Raw genomic sequence first — 16,416 nt, 5'->3', positions numbered from 1 at the left:
AGTGACAATATTTGTATTTGTGGGGTGTTTTGTTTTTTTAAAGAAGCCCTTGAGATCTATTGACTTATTTACGATTTTACTCTTTTGCAAAAAAGTAGAATGCAGAAGAATCTTTCTTTGGATGATTCTGATTTATTGGCGTTCTATTGTTTTATGGAAAAGAGTTGTCTGATTTACAAAGTATATGGTAGTTTATTTCCTTTTGTTTATTACTTTATTAAAGTGGCCTGATGGTGTCGCTCTAGGCACTTCTGTGAAAGCAAAGTGAAACATATACGAGTTCTTGAGAACTCTTTGCTTGCTAATACTCGGCTACTATAGTGCCCATGTTTTTAAGAAAAATGCCGCGTTCAAATTTGAAGATGTTCTTCACGGTCTCAGTGGAAACTTCATCTAGTGGAGGCTTCCTTTGGCTCCCAGGCTGCAGAAATTTGTGAATTGTGGGAATGCAGCTGATTCTGGCCTTGAATTCCTAAAATGCAGAAGTAATGCTATCCATGAGAAGAGAATATGGCAAAACAGACAAAATATAAATGATGCATATTTTTGCATGTGACAGAAAGTGTGTAAAAATTATATTCCTTATAGCTGGTAGGAGCAGGGGATAAAATGGAGTTTTCATACATCGTGTGGCTTTGTGAAGCAATGCTACCCTCATACAAACCAAGTTAGCAATATTTCTCAAGAACCACAAAAATGTTCATAGACTGTAATCACCTGGCCCCATTTTTCAGACTGCATCCTAATGATACCATCTTAAATGTGGAAAAATGTATACCTATGAAGGTGCTGTTGTAACATTATTCATAAAAGTAAATATTCCAGAGTATCCTAATGTATAACTAATAAATAGAAGTCCTTATGTCATGAGGATTTTTCCATGTCATTCTGTAATCTTGGAAAATACACCTTTAGGTGGTTGCATAAAATTCTACCCAATGGATGTGTCTTCATTTATGTGGACCCTTTTCAAGTACTGAATATTTCAGCTGTTTATGATTTTCAGCATTTAAAATAAGATTATTCTGAACACAACACATGGAATTTTATATAATCATGGAATTTTTAAACAATAGAAGACCATGTTGTATCCAAATGAGGCAGACTACATAAAAATACCAGATGACCCTCTTCAGCTTTCCTATTCCACTTTATTTTTAAACTTGCTACCTTATATTGAGGTTATCTATGTGCTTGTCTCACCCATTAGGTGTGTTCCTTGAGGGCATCTTTGTATCTTTCGGGCAGGTCTTGGCATAAAGCAGTTAGTGGGTTCTTCAGTCATAATGAATGGCTGAATGAAGGGATAAGTGAATGATACAAATTCACCCTTCCTGCAGTTCTTGGGAGTTATTTGGGTAGCACTACCTGTAGCAGAGGGAAGAGGGTCATCTGGGTCAGCATGATGATAATGAGAACTGTTTTTAGCCACAAGAGAACTCTCTGTACTTCAAAGTATCTCACAACAAAAACTTAAGCCCTTGGGAATAGTGATGTTAAACATTCATTCCATTGTCAATACTGGTAAAACAATAAGATAAAAATCACTTAAGTGGTGTCTGGGTGGCTCAGTGGGCTAAAGCCTCTGCCTTCAGTGTGGGTCATGATCTCAGGGTGCTGGGATCGAGCCCCACATCAGACTCTCTGCTCAGCGGGGAACCTGCTTCCTCCTCTCTTTCTGCCTGCCTCTCTGCCTACTTGTGATCTCTGTTTGTCAAATAAATAAATAAAATCTTCAAAAAAATGCAGAGACAATGAAAAGTAGTACTATTTGGGGAAAAATTGTTTTCTTAACATTTTCAGTATTGTGTAGAATTCTGATAAGCCTTATAAAGTCCCCTGAGCCTTGGTACTATGAAGTGTATCTTATAAATAATATCCATTCTTTCCCCTCACTCCCCCTCTCTAATTAGTGTGGGGTTTTTTTCCCCCATAGAATCATCTGATAAGACTCAGTTTTTACTCCAAAATTAAATCAAGCAACTGAAATTCTGTCAGCACTAGAACCACAAATTTTGCTGAAGTTATCCATGACATCTTTTAGAAAAAAAAAGCAAAATGTAGAAGACTGGGGTGCAAGGAAGAAGGGCAGACTTGTTTTGTAACTGCAACGGAGGGAGGAGGTTTGCTTTCACAAAGTGTTTTTGGGATCTTTCATCCACTGAAGTTCTTTACTTTGAGGTTGTTGAAGTTCTCTACTCGGAGTTTATTGCTTTTTCTCCCCCTTGATCCAAGTCACAGGGCAAGACAGAAGTTTGTCACTTACCTTCTCATAGACAGGGAAGAATCTTGTAGTGGCTTTTTCAAGGATGTAGTCAAGATTCATCTCCTTTTCTCCAGGCAGGGAGAGTGGAAAGAACAGAATCATGTTGCTCAGGTCCCTCAAGCCCTCTATATACATGTCAGTCCTACAGAAGGGTCCATAATTCAAAAGAGTTGCAGATAAAGGAGCCATCATTTCCATAGCCAAAGAAACAAGTTAACGAATGCCGGAGTGCCTCCTGCCTCATGGCTGGTATCTCAGTGCCCCATGAGTTAAAATCAAGTATTTCTGCCTGCCTGCTCTTCCTCTGAGATCGTAAGATCAATCTGAGAAATAGAAAAATAATAGGACTAAAGTGTGGGAGCAATTATGTCTGTTTGAAGATCAACTGTGTGAAGTAAGTGCTAATTAAAACACACACAAAGTATTAAAATAATCCTAAAGTCATAAATGAGGCAAAGATCATATTTGGCTATTTAAAAGTTATAATAACAGTGAAATGGCCCCTGTCTATAAATGTTGGGGAAGAGATCACCAGGGACCTCTGTGCTGCCAACAACTTCTCTGTCTGGATTGAAGGTTCTCAAACTTAGTAGAACAATTCAAGAAAGCACAGGACTGACTGGACAAGTTCCCCCTTGTCACCACTCACAAATCTGTGCCAGAATGAATCGAAAAATAGATTTCATGTTAGACAAGGTACCGTGGCATAGTGAAAAGACTACTGGTCTGGGCACTGGGAAACCACTGTCCTGGTCCAAAGTGAGTCTCCTAATCTTTTGGATCCATAGTTCTTTTAACTTTAACCTAGAATAGCAATGAGTATCTTGAAAGAGCCTCAAATTCTTTGCTACTTCTGCTATTGAGAATAAGTCTCATTCTCTCTTTGAATCTGAATGGGCCTTGGGGACATACTTGACCAACAGAATGTAGGGAAGTAATTTCTGAGACTTCCAAGACTAGGTCATAAGACGCCTTAAGCTTCCACCTGGTAGTCTCCAAAATTTCACTCTGAGGGAAGTCAGCCACCTCATCGAAGGAGCTCAAGCTGGCTTCACGGAGAAGTCATGTGGAGGAGGAGACATACCCTGCCAGGCCCATTTGTTCCAGCTCTCCCAACCCAGGCGCCAGACATCTGAGAGAAGAACCGCCTGAGAGACCCTGAAAGGGTGCCATCCACCTGATTCCTGTCAGCTCACAGAACCCTCAGATGTGGTGTCTGCAGCAAATAGCTCAGGTCATGATCTCAGGGTCCTCAGATTGGGCCCACATCGGGCTCTCTGCTCGGCAGGGAGCCCTCTTCCTCCTGCCTCTCTACCTACTTGTAAGCTCTCTCTCCCTCTGTCAAATAATTAATTTTTTTTAAAAAGAAAGAAAGAGATGTAGCAGGTTAATCTGGGTTATCCAGGAGGTAATAAGGAGTATCAGAGACCACTAGAGTAAGGTCAAACATTCCAGGAGCAACTTCACTCCCACTGGCCAAGGGCAGAACAATTTGAGCATAAATAAGAGTAACAACTGAAGTGAACTGAAATGCATCAAAGATACATAAAATGAAGAGCCCATAGTGACACTAGAACAATAACAATAATTAATTGGTAGGACACAGATGAGCCAACTCATCTGGAAAATTGGTAAACAAAAGTCTACCATGTCTTTCCTAGAGGAAATTGTATTCCAGATAACCAGATGGTAGATGAAGGAAAGTTTTTCTTTATAGAAGTATCCCAGATAATAAATGCAGAAGGAATGATATCGCTGAATACCAATGGCTGTTACTATCATAAAGAAAGGACAAGCAGACATTTTTTGCTTCCTGACTGGGGAATGCACCAATACCTATGAAATAGTGCTGCAAAAACCACTAGAACTTGAGTCTGATAAAACCTCTATAGGGGCGCCTGGGTGGCTCAGTGGGTTAAGCCGCTGCCTTCGGCTCAGGTCATGATCTCAGAGTCCTGGGATCGAGTCCCACATTGGGCTCTCTGCTCAGCAGGGTGCCTGCTTCCTCCTCTCTCTCTGCCTGCCTCTCTGCCTACTTGTGATCTCTCTCTGTCAAATAAATAAATAAAATCTTTAAAAAAAAAAAAAAAAAAAACCTCTATATCTAACAACCAAATGACAGGAAACACAGAGACGGAAGAATGGGTTAAACTACACTGCTAGATGCAATCAGCAGAAATTTGGCAATTAGATTCGGTTGGAAAGCAAGAGAAAGCTTATGTTAAGATTTAAAAATACGAGATCTATTCCAAAAATTTTACTGCTTTAAGCATTTTAAAGTGAAGTTTCTGAAAATATATATATTCTTTAAAACCATGAGATATTTATTTAAAACACACCCCCTTTGGTAAAAATGGACTATTTGTTGTTTAACAACGAATAGTTTTCTAATTCTGTGCAATAATTTGTAATTGAGTGTTGCTGTTTTTAAAAATTCAGTTAAGACAAGACTGTTTGCTAGTTTGTAGACAGGTCTGCCCATTGCAAAGGGACAAGTGTGTACATGTGAAAATTAAGAATGTGTGGGACACTGGGGGGCGGGTGGGTTGGGGGGGAGCCTATCTGGTGAACCAGAGACTAAAGAGGTGGTTTCCAAAGGCTACTTCCTGAATCAGTTTCCCAACGTCCCACTCCAAATTTTGAGTTTGTTCTTGTGATTTACCCTGTGCTTTATTCCCACCTAGTGGAGAGGAATAGAGATTGCAACAGGAAGAGGCAGATTTCTTTCACTAGTTTTTGTCCTTGCTTTGTTCTCAATACAGAATCAGAAAATGAAATAAACTGGGTAATTGGCCATGGATCGATAATTGTTTAAAGCAAATGTGTTTATACGGTTTATTTCACCATTCTCTCTCCTTTGATGTTTTAGATTTTTCCATAATAAGAAGTTATAAAACAAGAAAAGAATTTTCATTCCACCAAGAACTACATAGGATTGCTAACATGACTAAACGTTAGAATTTCCTTTTTTTTTTTAAAAACTTCATTTTAAGTAAGAAGTAGTTGTTGTCACCAGGCTTGTTCCTGTAGGTTCCTTCCATACAAGTTGTATTTTGCAGCTAGGTATCGTAGGATAGCTCTGGTTTCTACCAAATTCATTCCATCGATTTGGACCATGGGCACTTGTTCATATATCAGGGTTCCACCTTTAAAGGTACAAAGGAAAAGTTGGGCTCTTTACTGTCCCTGATGGTAGCAACGGAGTCTTCTTTAACTCTTAAGGTGCTACAGATGAGACTACGTAATTGAATAGGATTAAGATATGTTAGCGACTACTCCAAAAGGAGAAATATGTATGCATTTATTCACAGAAAGACATGTAGAAGGCAAGACTTGTGGCTGAGTCCTCTAGGAGATACAACAAAGTGCAGAGACAGAAGCTTTCTCTCTGGTCAAGAATGTCCCTTTCTCATCACTTATTCTTCATTCTTGCGGCCACACTGCTGGTGAGACTCTTTCCCTCCAAACCATTGTTAATAATGTCCTAGCCATTAACTCAACCCTCACAGGGCTCTCTCTCTTTTTTTAAAAAATTAATTTAATTTAATTTAGTTTTTTGTGTGTGTGTTCCAAAATTCATTGTTTATGCCCTACACCCAGTGCTCCATGTCCTTTTTTTTTTTTTTAATTAAGCTTTTAAATTTAATTTCAGGACAGTTAACATATGGTGTTCTATTAGTTCCAGGCATACACTATAGGGATTCACCAATTCTGTGCATTCCTCCACGCTCACCGCGGTGAGTGTGCTCTTAACCCCCTTCACCTATTTCACTCACCCCACCAACCTCCTCCCACTTTGTTCTCTATAGTTAAGAGTCGGTGGGGGGGGGTTGTGTTTGGTTTTGTTGTTGTTGTTTTGGTTTGGGTTTGGTTTTGGTTTTTTGTTTTTGTTTTGGCTAGTCTCTTGTTTTCATTGCTCATTGTTCTTGTTTCTTGAATTTCACATAGGAGCGAAGTCATTTCGTATTTGTCTTTCTCTGGCTGGCTTGTTTTGCTTAGCATTGTACCTTCTAGGTCGGTCCATGTCATTGCAAATGACAAGATTTCATTCCTTTTTTGGCTGAGTAATATTCCATGGTATACAGATACCACATCTTCTTTATCTATTCACCTACTGGTGGACACTTGGACTGCTGCCATCATTTGGCTATTGCGAATAGTGCTGTGATAAACACAGCGTGCATATATCTCTTCAGATTACTGTTTTCATATTCTTTAAGTCAATACCCAAAGAGTGGGATTCCTCAATCAGAGGGTATCTCTATTTTTAACTTTTTGAGGAATCTCCAGGCTGTTTTCCACAGTGGCTGCACCAGCTTGCATTCCCCGCAACAGTGCACAAGGGTTCCTTTTTCTCCACATCCTCACCAACACTTGTCGTTTCTCATGGTACTGGTTTTAGCCATTCTGACAGGTGTGAGGTGACCCCTCATTGTGGTTTTGATTTGCATTTCCAGATGATGAGTGATGCTGAGCAGATGGGCCCTTCTTATCTACCCACATGCACTGCCTGGAGTCATAACACCAGCTTAAGCCTTTCCATTACTCCTCTTAGCTTAGGAGACAATAATATTTAACCTCAACCTGGAATTCAAAGCACTCCTTCACGCGGCCTCCCATCAGAAAGACAGCTCTTTGTTTTGGGCTTTCTTGTTCATCTTCCAGGGAATCCTTGCATTACACAACAATGGCACCTTGAGAGGGCAGTGGTTTAATTTAAAAGAATCCCACTCTCTCTGCCCCATCCTTCCTTCCCTCTGTCTGTCAGTCTGTCTGACGCTTCCTCAGAAAGGTAACAGTAAAGATGGCACTTTTCCCATTTTTCCTTAAGTTGAACCAGCTTTCTGGACTGAATCCATGGCAAAAACATCCTGGTTTTTCTGCAATTGCCTCCCGGTTTCACTGTCAGGACATTTCCTGCCCTTGAATTACATCAGCCAGGACTCAGGGGGAGGCAGAAGTTACTTGAAGCATACCGAGGTACAAAGACAATGACTAGGTCCTGGAGATCTGAGAAGCAACAAAGGGATGATACAGTATCATGAAGGTGACAGCTGCAGAAAGTATCATCCCTAGGGCTGAGGAAACAAGGAGATGGTGCTGAAATTATTACAATTTAGCTCGGGGGCAGGGCTCCCCCTGCTGTGCCCACCCATTGGTTTGTTGCAAGACCTAAGTGCTGCCTTCCTGACAGATATCATAGATATTGTCTACCTAATTTTCTCCACTCTTAGAATATGTGTACGCATGTGTGTGTGTGTGTGTGTGTGTGTGCGCGCGCGCACGCGCGCACACCTCTCAGAGATCTCATCCTTGGTCAATGTAGCTAACATGCAAGCCTTTTTTTTCCTCACCTTGGATTAATCTCTCAAATTCTTCACGTGTTTCAAAAAGTTCTTCTTCAAACTAAAGAACGAAAGAAAGAACATAAGAATATGTTGCTACTATCATTTTTATTGTTATTCTTACTTTTGATATCATGGAAAAAGAGTTGAGTAAAAATAAAAGGTCTAACCACCAAGGAAACCAATGTTTCAAGTAATTATTGAATGCATACTGGCCTTTTCCAGGTTCGATGGACCTAAGGACGTTTTTATATAAAACCAAAGCAAAGGGTTTACTGAATTCAGGTGACTGAGTAATACTGATACCCCCTGTTGTGTGGCCGGAGCCTTTCAGGTAGACTTCCCAGATCGCAATCTGAAAGCGGGCTACTACTCCCCTTCATTGGCTCAGATAAGTTACTCTCTTCTAATTTCAGTTTCCTAATGTGTGAAAATGAAGCTACTACCAATGAAGGAGCAGGAGGCTGGCTGAGGACAAAGCAAAAGCTGGCGCCTTGCACCCCCCCTTCACCCGCTCCCCTCCATAGGTGTGGCATTCCTCAGGCACCCCTGACTGCCATAAAACGATAAATAGTTAACTTGCTGAGATCACAGTCCTGCAAGACAGGAGTCTCCCTTGGTTTGCAAATGTCCTTGAGATTACAACAAAGAAGTTACCTTATCGATAGCCCTAATGTCACCCTCCCCTCCATAAAAAACCGAAGGAGGCGGAGGTAGAAGGAAAAGTAAATAAAGTTAAATTTCTTCTAAACCTAATTCTCACTAACAAGGATGCTTGATAGCAGGAATGTAACATTCCACCAGGAGACTCCCAATTGTCTTTACTTGATAGTAACCAGGCCTTCAATATCCTGATAGTGCTTTTTTCGCATGCGTGGGCTAACCGGCCAGTTCTGCTTCTGTAAGATTGCTTTGTCTGCTTTCGCGCGGGGTCCCCTGACCCAATTCACTGATGCCAAGTATGCCTGTTCAAACTGTCAACCCATCAGCTCAGCCCCACCCGAAACTTGTTTGTACTTGTCTATAAAAACCCTGCACCAACCCAGCTCTGGACCTCTCGGCGTTATCGGCAACGAGCGGCGCAGAGGTCCAGGTTCGAACCTGCAATAAACGACCCTTGCTGATTGGCTTTGACTCACGTCTCTGGTGGTCTTTTAAGGTGGGGGTAATACTCTATTGGCATTTCACCTACGCATGATGTTGTCATGATGGCTAAAAGAGATCTTATCTAAGGAAGACTAACTCTCACGTTTGGCTCAATATTGAACGTTGTTACTGTTTGCCTCAGAACTTTCCCTTGGGTGGTGTTTGTTGTCCCTCATTTCCAGGGTTCGAGAACAAGCAAATGTTAGTTTCATCATTCTATTCTATATTCTCTTTTTAAACCCAAGAGGCTTAGACACAGAAAAACAAAATTGCTGCAAATCTCAGGAAATACATGGTGGCAATGGAACAATAGTACTGAGTAAATTCAAAATACACTTTATGGCATTAAGGAAACACTAATCAAGGTGTAGTTTATATCTTGTTGCTTTCAACATCTTGTCTTAGATGTCTGTTTTGTTAGATTATTACTAGTTAACTTCTGGATACTTTAAAATCAATCTCTAAAACACATCCATAGATTGGACATGTACATTTTGTACAGTATAATTTTAATAGAAAATTTAAATGCAACGAGTTTTCTGTATTTTTTCTGTCATCATTATTAGAGATGGAAAACCCAACATGTACTTGGAAAACAGTTTCTTCCCCCAAAGATTCTATTCTACCCCCATTGTCACGAAAATAATTTTTAAATTTTAGATTTATAATTTGGAATGATGAAAAGATATTAATAATGTGGTTCCCTGGTGGTGTTCCTGGATATTTAAAATTAAACCAAGATATCATATCACCCTCATTCCTAAACCTTGAAGACCAGCATTAACTATAACTCTTGGTGCTCTTCTTTTCCAAGCCTTCGCGTGATGCTTATGAAGCCCAGAGAGGTTAAGTGACTTCCCTAAAGTCCCTCAGCTAAAAGGTGGAAGAACCAGGGCTAGAATCCCTTCCCCCTAAACCCATTACATTTTAGATAGCATCATTTTGCTAACTGTGTAATTTGTATTTCGATAATCTTTATAGGAAGAAATCACTCCAAAGTTGACATCAAATATGAAAATACAGATAGGGATAACAAGGGTGTAAAACCTTCCCAAAAAGCATTTTTCCTAAATTTGAATATTACTTATGACTTTCATATAGTGTGATAGGGGGGAAAGTATACCTTTATGATTTCAATTTCTCCTCGAATACCTCATGTCAGGTGCTCCATCTGACTTTTACCATCTGCTTTGGCCAAGCTATAAAAGAGCAGGGCTTGGAGCCCAAACTCCAATTCCAAGCGAGGCGTTACTGAAATGCCAACTGAATATTACCCCCACCTTAAAAGACCACCAGAGACGTGAGTCAAAGCCAAGCAGCAAGGGTCGTTTATTGCAGGTTCGAACCTGGACATTAGGGCTATTGATAAGGTAACTTTTTTGTTGTAAATCTCAAGGACATTTGCAAATCAAGGGAGACTCCTACCTTGCAGGACTGTGATCTCAGCAAGTTAACTATTTATCGTTTTATGGCAGTCAGGGGTGCCTGAGGAATGCCACACATATGGAGGGGAGCGGGTGAAGGGGGGGTGCAAGGCGCCAGCTTTTGCTTTGTCCTCAGCCAGCCTCCTGCTCCTTCATTACCAGGTCAATCCCTGAGAGCAGGCTGCAGAGAGGGCCGCACCCAGGAACTCATAGTCTGGGTGTGGCCATGGACCGGCATGGGATACAGCAAGCCCCCACAGACCACATACCATCTGGGGAATTTTCTGGTAGGTTTAGACTGAGTTTGACCAGATCACACAGCAAAGGTTTCCCGCCTGAATGTTTTTGTTTTTAAGGGTGTGTCTTTCTTAGGGATATCTTTTGCTGGAAGACTTACTGTAAGAGAGGCCCTGGGCTCTAAGAATAAATGAAGCAGGGCCATTTTAACAAAGCTGTGTATGCAAGAGCATGTGGAGTTCACTTTTGAAAATTTGCCATGACTCACATCAAAAGGAAAAGTCAGGCACGGAAGGTCAATATTGACTATAGGATTTTCTTCTAATTATGACCAGCTACAATACCAACACTGAATATAAAAACTTTGAGGAGTCAGAAGATCCAGGAAGGACCTTCATATGGCTCAGAAAGAATTGTCCTTTTATCGTTTTGAAGAAACGACAAGTTCAAATTTTTTTTTTATTATTATATACTAAAAAATAGTGCCCCCTCTGGAGAAATTAGAATGTTTTTGACAGGTGGGTTTTGAGTTCACATTGTCTCCTGTGTGCTTTGCAATATTTTATCCAGATCTAATGTTAATGCAACAATACATAAAAATTGGGATTTATAAAATAATTATCAAGGAATGACCCTTATTCCCCGCTGCCATCATTTGTTCCTCTGTCTTTTATCCATCTCAGTATGGATGGATCTCAAAGACATAATATTGAGTGCAAGGAGGAAAAGACAGAATGAGTCACAAAGGGAAACACATAAATTCTTTCAAAAGGCACAGAAGCCAGTGTTTGGTGAGGACACACATAAATGTAAAAATATAAAGGCTGGACTAACTGGATAGGGGTTATTTAAGTGGACATGGGTGTGATGGCTGGACTGAATTTTAGTTTTATCAGGGGGCGCCTGGGTGGCTCAGTGGGTTAAAGCCTCTGTCTTCAGCTCAAGTCATGATCTCAGGGTCTTGGGAGCGAGCACCACATTGGGCTCTCTGCCCAGCGGGGGGCCTGCTTCCTCCTCTCTCTCTGCCTGCCTCTCTGCCTGCTTGTGATCTCTGTCCAATGAATAAATAAAATCTTTAAAAAAAATGAATGAATGAATGAACAAATTTCAGCTTTATCTGTTAAGAGTATATGAATATATTAAACCCCCCCCCCCCTTTCTTTTAAGACTGAAGGCAATGGGCACCTGGGTGGCTCAGTCATTAAGCATCTGCCTTTGGCTCAGGTCATGATCCCAGGGTCCTGGAATGGAGCCCCACATCAGGCTCCCTGATAGGTGGGAAGCCTGCTTCTCCCTCTCCAACTCCCCCTGCTTGTGTATCCCTCTCTCCCTGTCTCTCTCTCTGTTAAATAAATAAAAATCTTTAACCAAAAAAAAAAAAAAAAAGACTAAAGGCAAATATGACAAAATAACAATAATTTCTCATTCCACATAGTGGCATCATGTTTGTTTGTTTATTATAACATTCTTTATACTTTACATATTTTCAAGTTTTAATTTAAAGTTTAAGAAAATTCCTAACACAAGAATTTTTGAAAAAAGTGATAATGAACTTTTCACAAGGATTTGCTGCTTTCTTATAGCAGAAATGCTTAACCTGGGGGCCTAGGATACAGTTGTGTATTTTGTGGCTTCTTGGAGTCCCTACAATTATAGGTACATGGGGCTTTTTCCTGGGAAGCAGCTTCATGGGTTTCTTCAGATTCTAGAATAAAACATCTGTTCTCTTCTCCTAAAATGTCTTTAATCCTCTGTACCACCAGATACCATAAAAGGTATGTTTCATAAAATATTTAAATAATAAACTGTGTCCTAAGCTGCATTCATATACGGTATCTGTACTCCTAGTGAACAAATGAATATGATGTCTGCTGTCAGGGCCCAAACAGAACACAGAGCATCCTAACAAGTACCAAGTGAATGGGATTACATGCTATTTGCACGTTAAACCACTGAGTGTGAATAAAACTCCCTGTTCTTTCGTCTTTGGATCTAAGAGACCACTTAGGAGTGACTAGAAAAAAAAATTCTGTGTGGGTTACAGAAGAGGCTAATTGCTTTATATTCACAGTGAATGTATATACAGATACAAATATTTATCTTTGAAAGGTCAGTATAAACTTCAATAGCAGCTTTAAAGTACGTTGAGAATAGAATTTTTTAAAAAGATTTTATTTATTTGACACACAGATAGAAATCACAAGTAGGCAGAGAGAGAGTGGGGGGAAGCAGGCTCCCTGCTGAGCAGAGAGTCTGATGCGGGCTCAATCCCAGGGCTCAACCCCAGGATCCTGAGATCATGACCTGAGCCGAAGGCAGAGGCTTAACCCACTGAGCCACCCAGGCACCCCAATAATAGACTTTTTAAAATTCATTAAAATATAGGATGGTTATATTTTTGGTAATGAATGATATGTTCTTACATCAGTATCTCTGAGACCCTTCTGTGTGTTTAAAGAAAACTACCTGTTTCTCAATATTCACGAGACAAATGTAGTTACATAAATCCAACACTTGGCGGACAGGATGAAATGAAAAGAGGCTGTTTGCTAGAACGAGTCCCTTCCTTCCTTCCATGACTCCTTCCTCTCTCCCTTCCTTTCTTTATTAGTGATGATTACTTCATCGTGGGTCCGCTCAGTCCCAACAACCAGTTTCCACGATATCTGGGTGCTTACTTAAAAGAACTAACTCATTCACTCACAGCCTAGTATCTCAAGGGCAGGTGGCAAAATTGGCTTTTTGGTCAGGAATCATAGGCGTTTCTTACACCTGCTCCCCAAGGAAGTGCTCAACAACCCCATGATGAAAATAATACGAATAAACCCAGCATCTTACCTCTACTCCTGCTGCGGCCAAGAGCCACCGGATGGACTCCATTCGTCCTCGGCCATTGAAGTATGCTTAAGGCTTCCTGCAAATCGACAGAGAGAGACTGATGAAGACACTTCTGCACAGACAGCCAGAGAGCAGGGAGAAATGCAACCGGACAGAGCAGTGTGAAGTCATGCTTTGGACTTGTGCCCCAAATCACAGCTGTTCCTCATCCCCAAGGCTGCCCGTGTTCTGTGTTCCGTCTCACAAACGGAGTTTATCGTCACACGTTGGTGTTCTCAACACCGAATGGAATAACCAATACATTTTTAATATAGAGAGAGGACAAGTGAGGAAGCCAGATAGAAAGAATTCAAAAAGAAGACTCTGACCAGCTTTTCCTCCTGTAGCATGTGACGACCTTCTAGCTTTCCAATCCTTTTCCTTTTTATCTAGACAGATCCTCCTCCCTCCTCTTGCCAGTACAGCCCAGACTGGCAAAACTGGGTAAGATTAGGGGAGGCTAATGCTTTTCACTTTCCAAATTAATCTTGGGACTTTAATTCAGGTGTCCTCTGGAGCCTGGAGACAGGATTCGAGAGGATTTCAATGACTCATTAGGATTTAAGGCAAAAGTGCAGAGTTAGGCACAGTGGGTCTTTTCACACTTTCTTTTTCCTCTTTCTTTTAGAAGCAAAACCATCGCTCACTTAAAAAAGGTGAAGTAGTAGAGAAATTAAAAGCCCATCCACGTCACCCCCCCAAGATCACCTGTGAGGCTTGTGGGACATGAGGGGGTGGCCTTGGTGGGGAGACAAGCTCTGGACATTCAAAAGTAGCATAAGGTCCCTGGAGAGGTGGGTCCCTGGGAGCACTAGAGGCTATGTGGAGAGGCGGGAGTGGCTTCATGCTAGGAGTGAAGCCTGATTTATTTTGCAACATGTCACCTGGCTCAGTCTTTAAAAGAGCAGGTCTACCCATTAAGAGCTCAGCAAAATAAGTGAAGGAAAAGGGATAGATTGATAGGTTGGAAACCAGAATGAAAAAAAAATGTGACCTAGACCTATTGCTTTTCAGCCCCCTATGTGGAACCTATTAGAATCACCTGGTTAGGGGCTTAAAACACATGCAGGTGCACAAGTACACACGCATATTCTCTCTCTCCCTCTTCCCTCACCCCCCCCCCCCCCCCCCCCCCCCCCACCCTGCCTGGGTCCCTCACTGATTTGGAAAAGGACTCTGACATCAGTGTTTTTTAGAATCTTTCTAAGTGACATGCAGACAGCTTTAAGAACCACTAATCTGGACGATGGTTCTATCAACAGCTACTAAAACCACTGATAGAGATCGCAAGAATGGAAAGGTCAGGCCCACCACTCTACACACCTGACATCACTAGAAGTGGGGCAGCCAGACATGACAGTCCTCCCAATGCCATGTAGTAGAAAGTGGACAGCACTGCCTGTGAAGGATTCTTGCCAAAACAACTGACCAGAGGAATTCAGTCAAGCTTCAAGATGCCAATTTATGGGAAATGCAGGACAAGGGTGAACACTTCAGGGATGCAACCAAATTCAGCAAAATCTGTAGCGTGGAGCTCAACAGGCTTGAGGTTCAGAGAGCGGTCCCTGCGCTAGCAGCATACGGATCACCCGGGAAGTTGTTAGACATACAGGCCTCAGAGGCTCGACTCCCATCCCTCTAGAACACACGTCTTAAGGGCCCCAGGGATTTCCATGCACATTCAAGTTTGAGAAGCACTGTTCCGCACGCCAAGTGACCAACACGTTCACAAAGAATTCTCTACTCTTAGATTGTGGTGATAAGGAGTTTTTTTTAATTGCATGAAAATCAGAGAAGCAGTGGAAATCTATAGGTTCGAGAGATTTAAGAGATTCTTTAAACATATGCAATGTACAAAAACTTTTTTTGGATTCTGATTTTAATAGAGCAATTATTTTAAAAGTAGATGAGATGATTGGAGAAACTGAACCAAGAATATTTAACATAAGGGAATTACTTTTAATTTTTTAGGTATTATGATGATATTATCAACGTTTTTCAGAAGGAATCCCTGTCTTGAGAGACGCTGAACAGAAGATCCAATTAACCTAAAGCTGATTCCTTACCTAAAGGAACTAGGAAATAATAAATGAATGCTATTCTCAGCCCCCCTCCCCAATCCATATCTTTCAGAGACTTATGTCAAAGGATTTATGGATGAAATAGTATGATATTGGGATTTACTTCCAGTTTTAACCCAGTTGTCAAGGTTCATGAGTGGGAGCCTAAGTATAACACGAGAGACTTTTTGTTGCTAACTGCTACAGCTGGGTGGTGGGTATATGGGTTGCGTATACTATCCATCCATCTTCATAAATATATGAAATTTTCCATCATAAAAGCATTTTTAATTGCTCAGCAAAAGCTGACCTTATTCATAATGGACTGAAGCTTTAAAGGCCCTGGGGTGGCTTCTGAATCACAAGGAGAGTTGGAACAGTGTTCATTCCAGCTTCAGGGATGAATGTGTGGGTTGAATAAATGCTCAGCCTAGATTTAGTCTGTACCCCTGGTAGAATGGGGCTCAAAATAGAAATTAAACTCAGTTATAGAAATAAAAGAAAACGTTTTGTACTCTTGAATTCGTGAACTAGCTCACATGGCTCTCCACCCCCACAGTATCCACTCCGAGAAGTTCCCTCTGAAAAGCCTGAGGCCCAGGGTGCTTAGGAGCTGACCCACCTTCCCATCTGGTCTCGCCCACAGCAGATGCGGTGCAGATGTGGAAGAAGGCAGGTGCCTCCCCCAAGACAATGGGCTTCTAATCCTCATGCTGTCTTGGGGAGCTGCCTGAGAGGGGCTGAGTGCATGGAGCCTGGGGAGGCCCTTGTGAGGACTCATGGCTAGATATCGTGGTTGCTGGTCTCTGGTCCCATCAGCTCTGGGCTGCTTCCCACAGAGTGGAGGCAATTGAGCAGCCTTAGCACAAGGAGAGTTGGAACAGTGTTCATTCCAGCTTCAGGGATGAATGTGTGGGTTGAATAAATGCTCAGCCTAGATTTAGTCTGTACCCCTGGTAGAATGGGGCTCAAAATAGAAATTAAACTCAGTTATAGAAATAAAAGAAAACGTTTTGTACTCTTGAATTCGTGAACTAGCTCACATGGCTCTCCACCCCCAC

At 41.4% G+C, this 16,416-nt stretch overlaps 1 protein-coding gene across 1 annotated transcript; it reads right to left on the bottom strand.

The window, feature by feature from the left end:
* Positions 1 to 301: 301 nt before the first annotated feature.
* LOC132018625 (glutathione S-transferase-like) lies at positions 302 to 13,628 on the bottom strand. Its single transcript, XM_059401548.1, is given in 5 exon segments — positions 302 to 472; positions 2,267 to 2,408; positions 5,280 to 5,412; positions 7,621 to 7,672; positions 13,257 to 13,628. Coding segments are annotated over 5 exon segments (669 nt in total). The 5' UTR covers positions 13,428 to 13,628.
* Between the last annotated feature and the right edge of the window lie 2,788 nt (positions 13,629 to 16,416).

Source organism: Mustela nigripes, chromosome 5, assembly GCF_022355385.1.
Source record: "Mustela nigripes isolate SB6536 chromosome 5, MUSNIG.SB6536, whole genome shotgun sequence".
Classification (NCBI taxonomy): Eukaryota; Metazoa; Chordata; class Mammalia; order Carnivora; family Mustelidae; genus Mustela; species Mustela nigripes.
The sequence above is the reverse complement of the archived record's forward strand: the minus strand, read 5'-3'. Positions and strand labels throughout refer to the sequence as shown.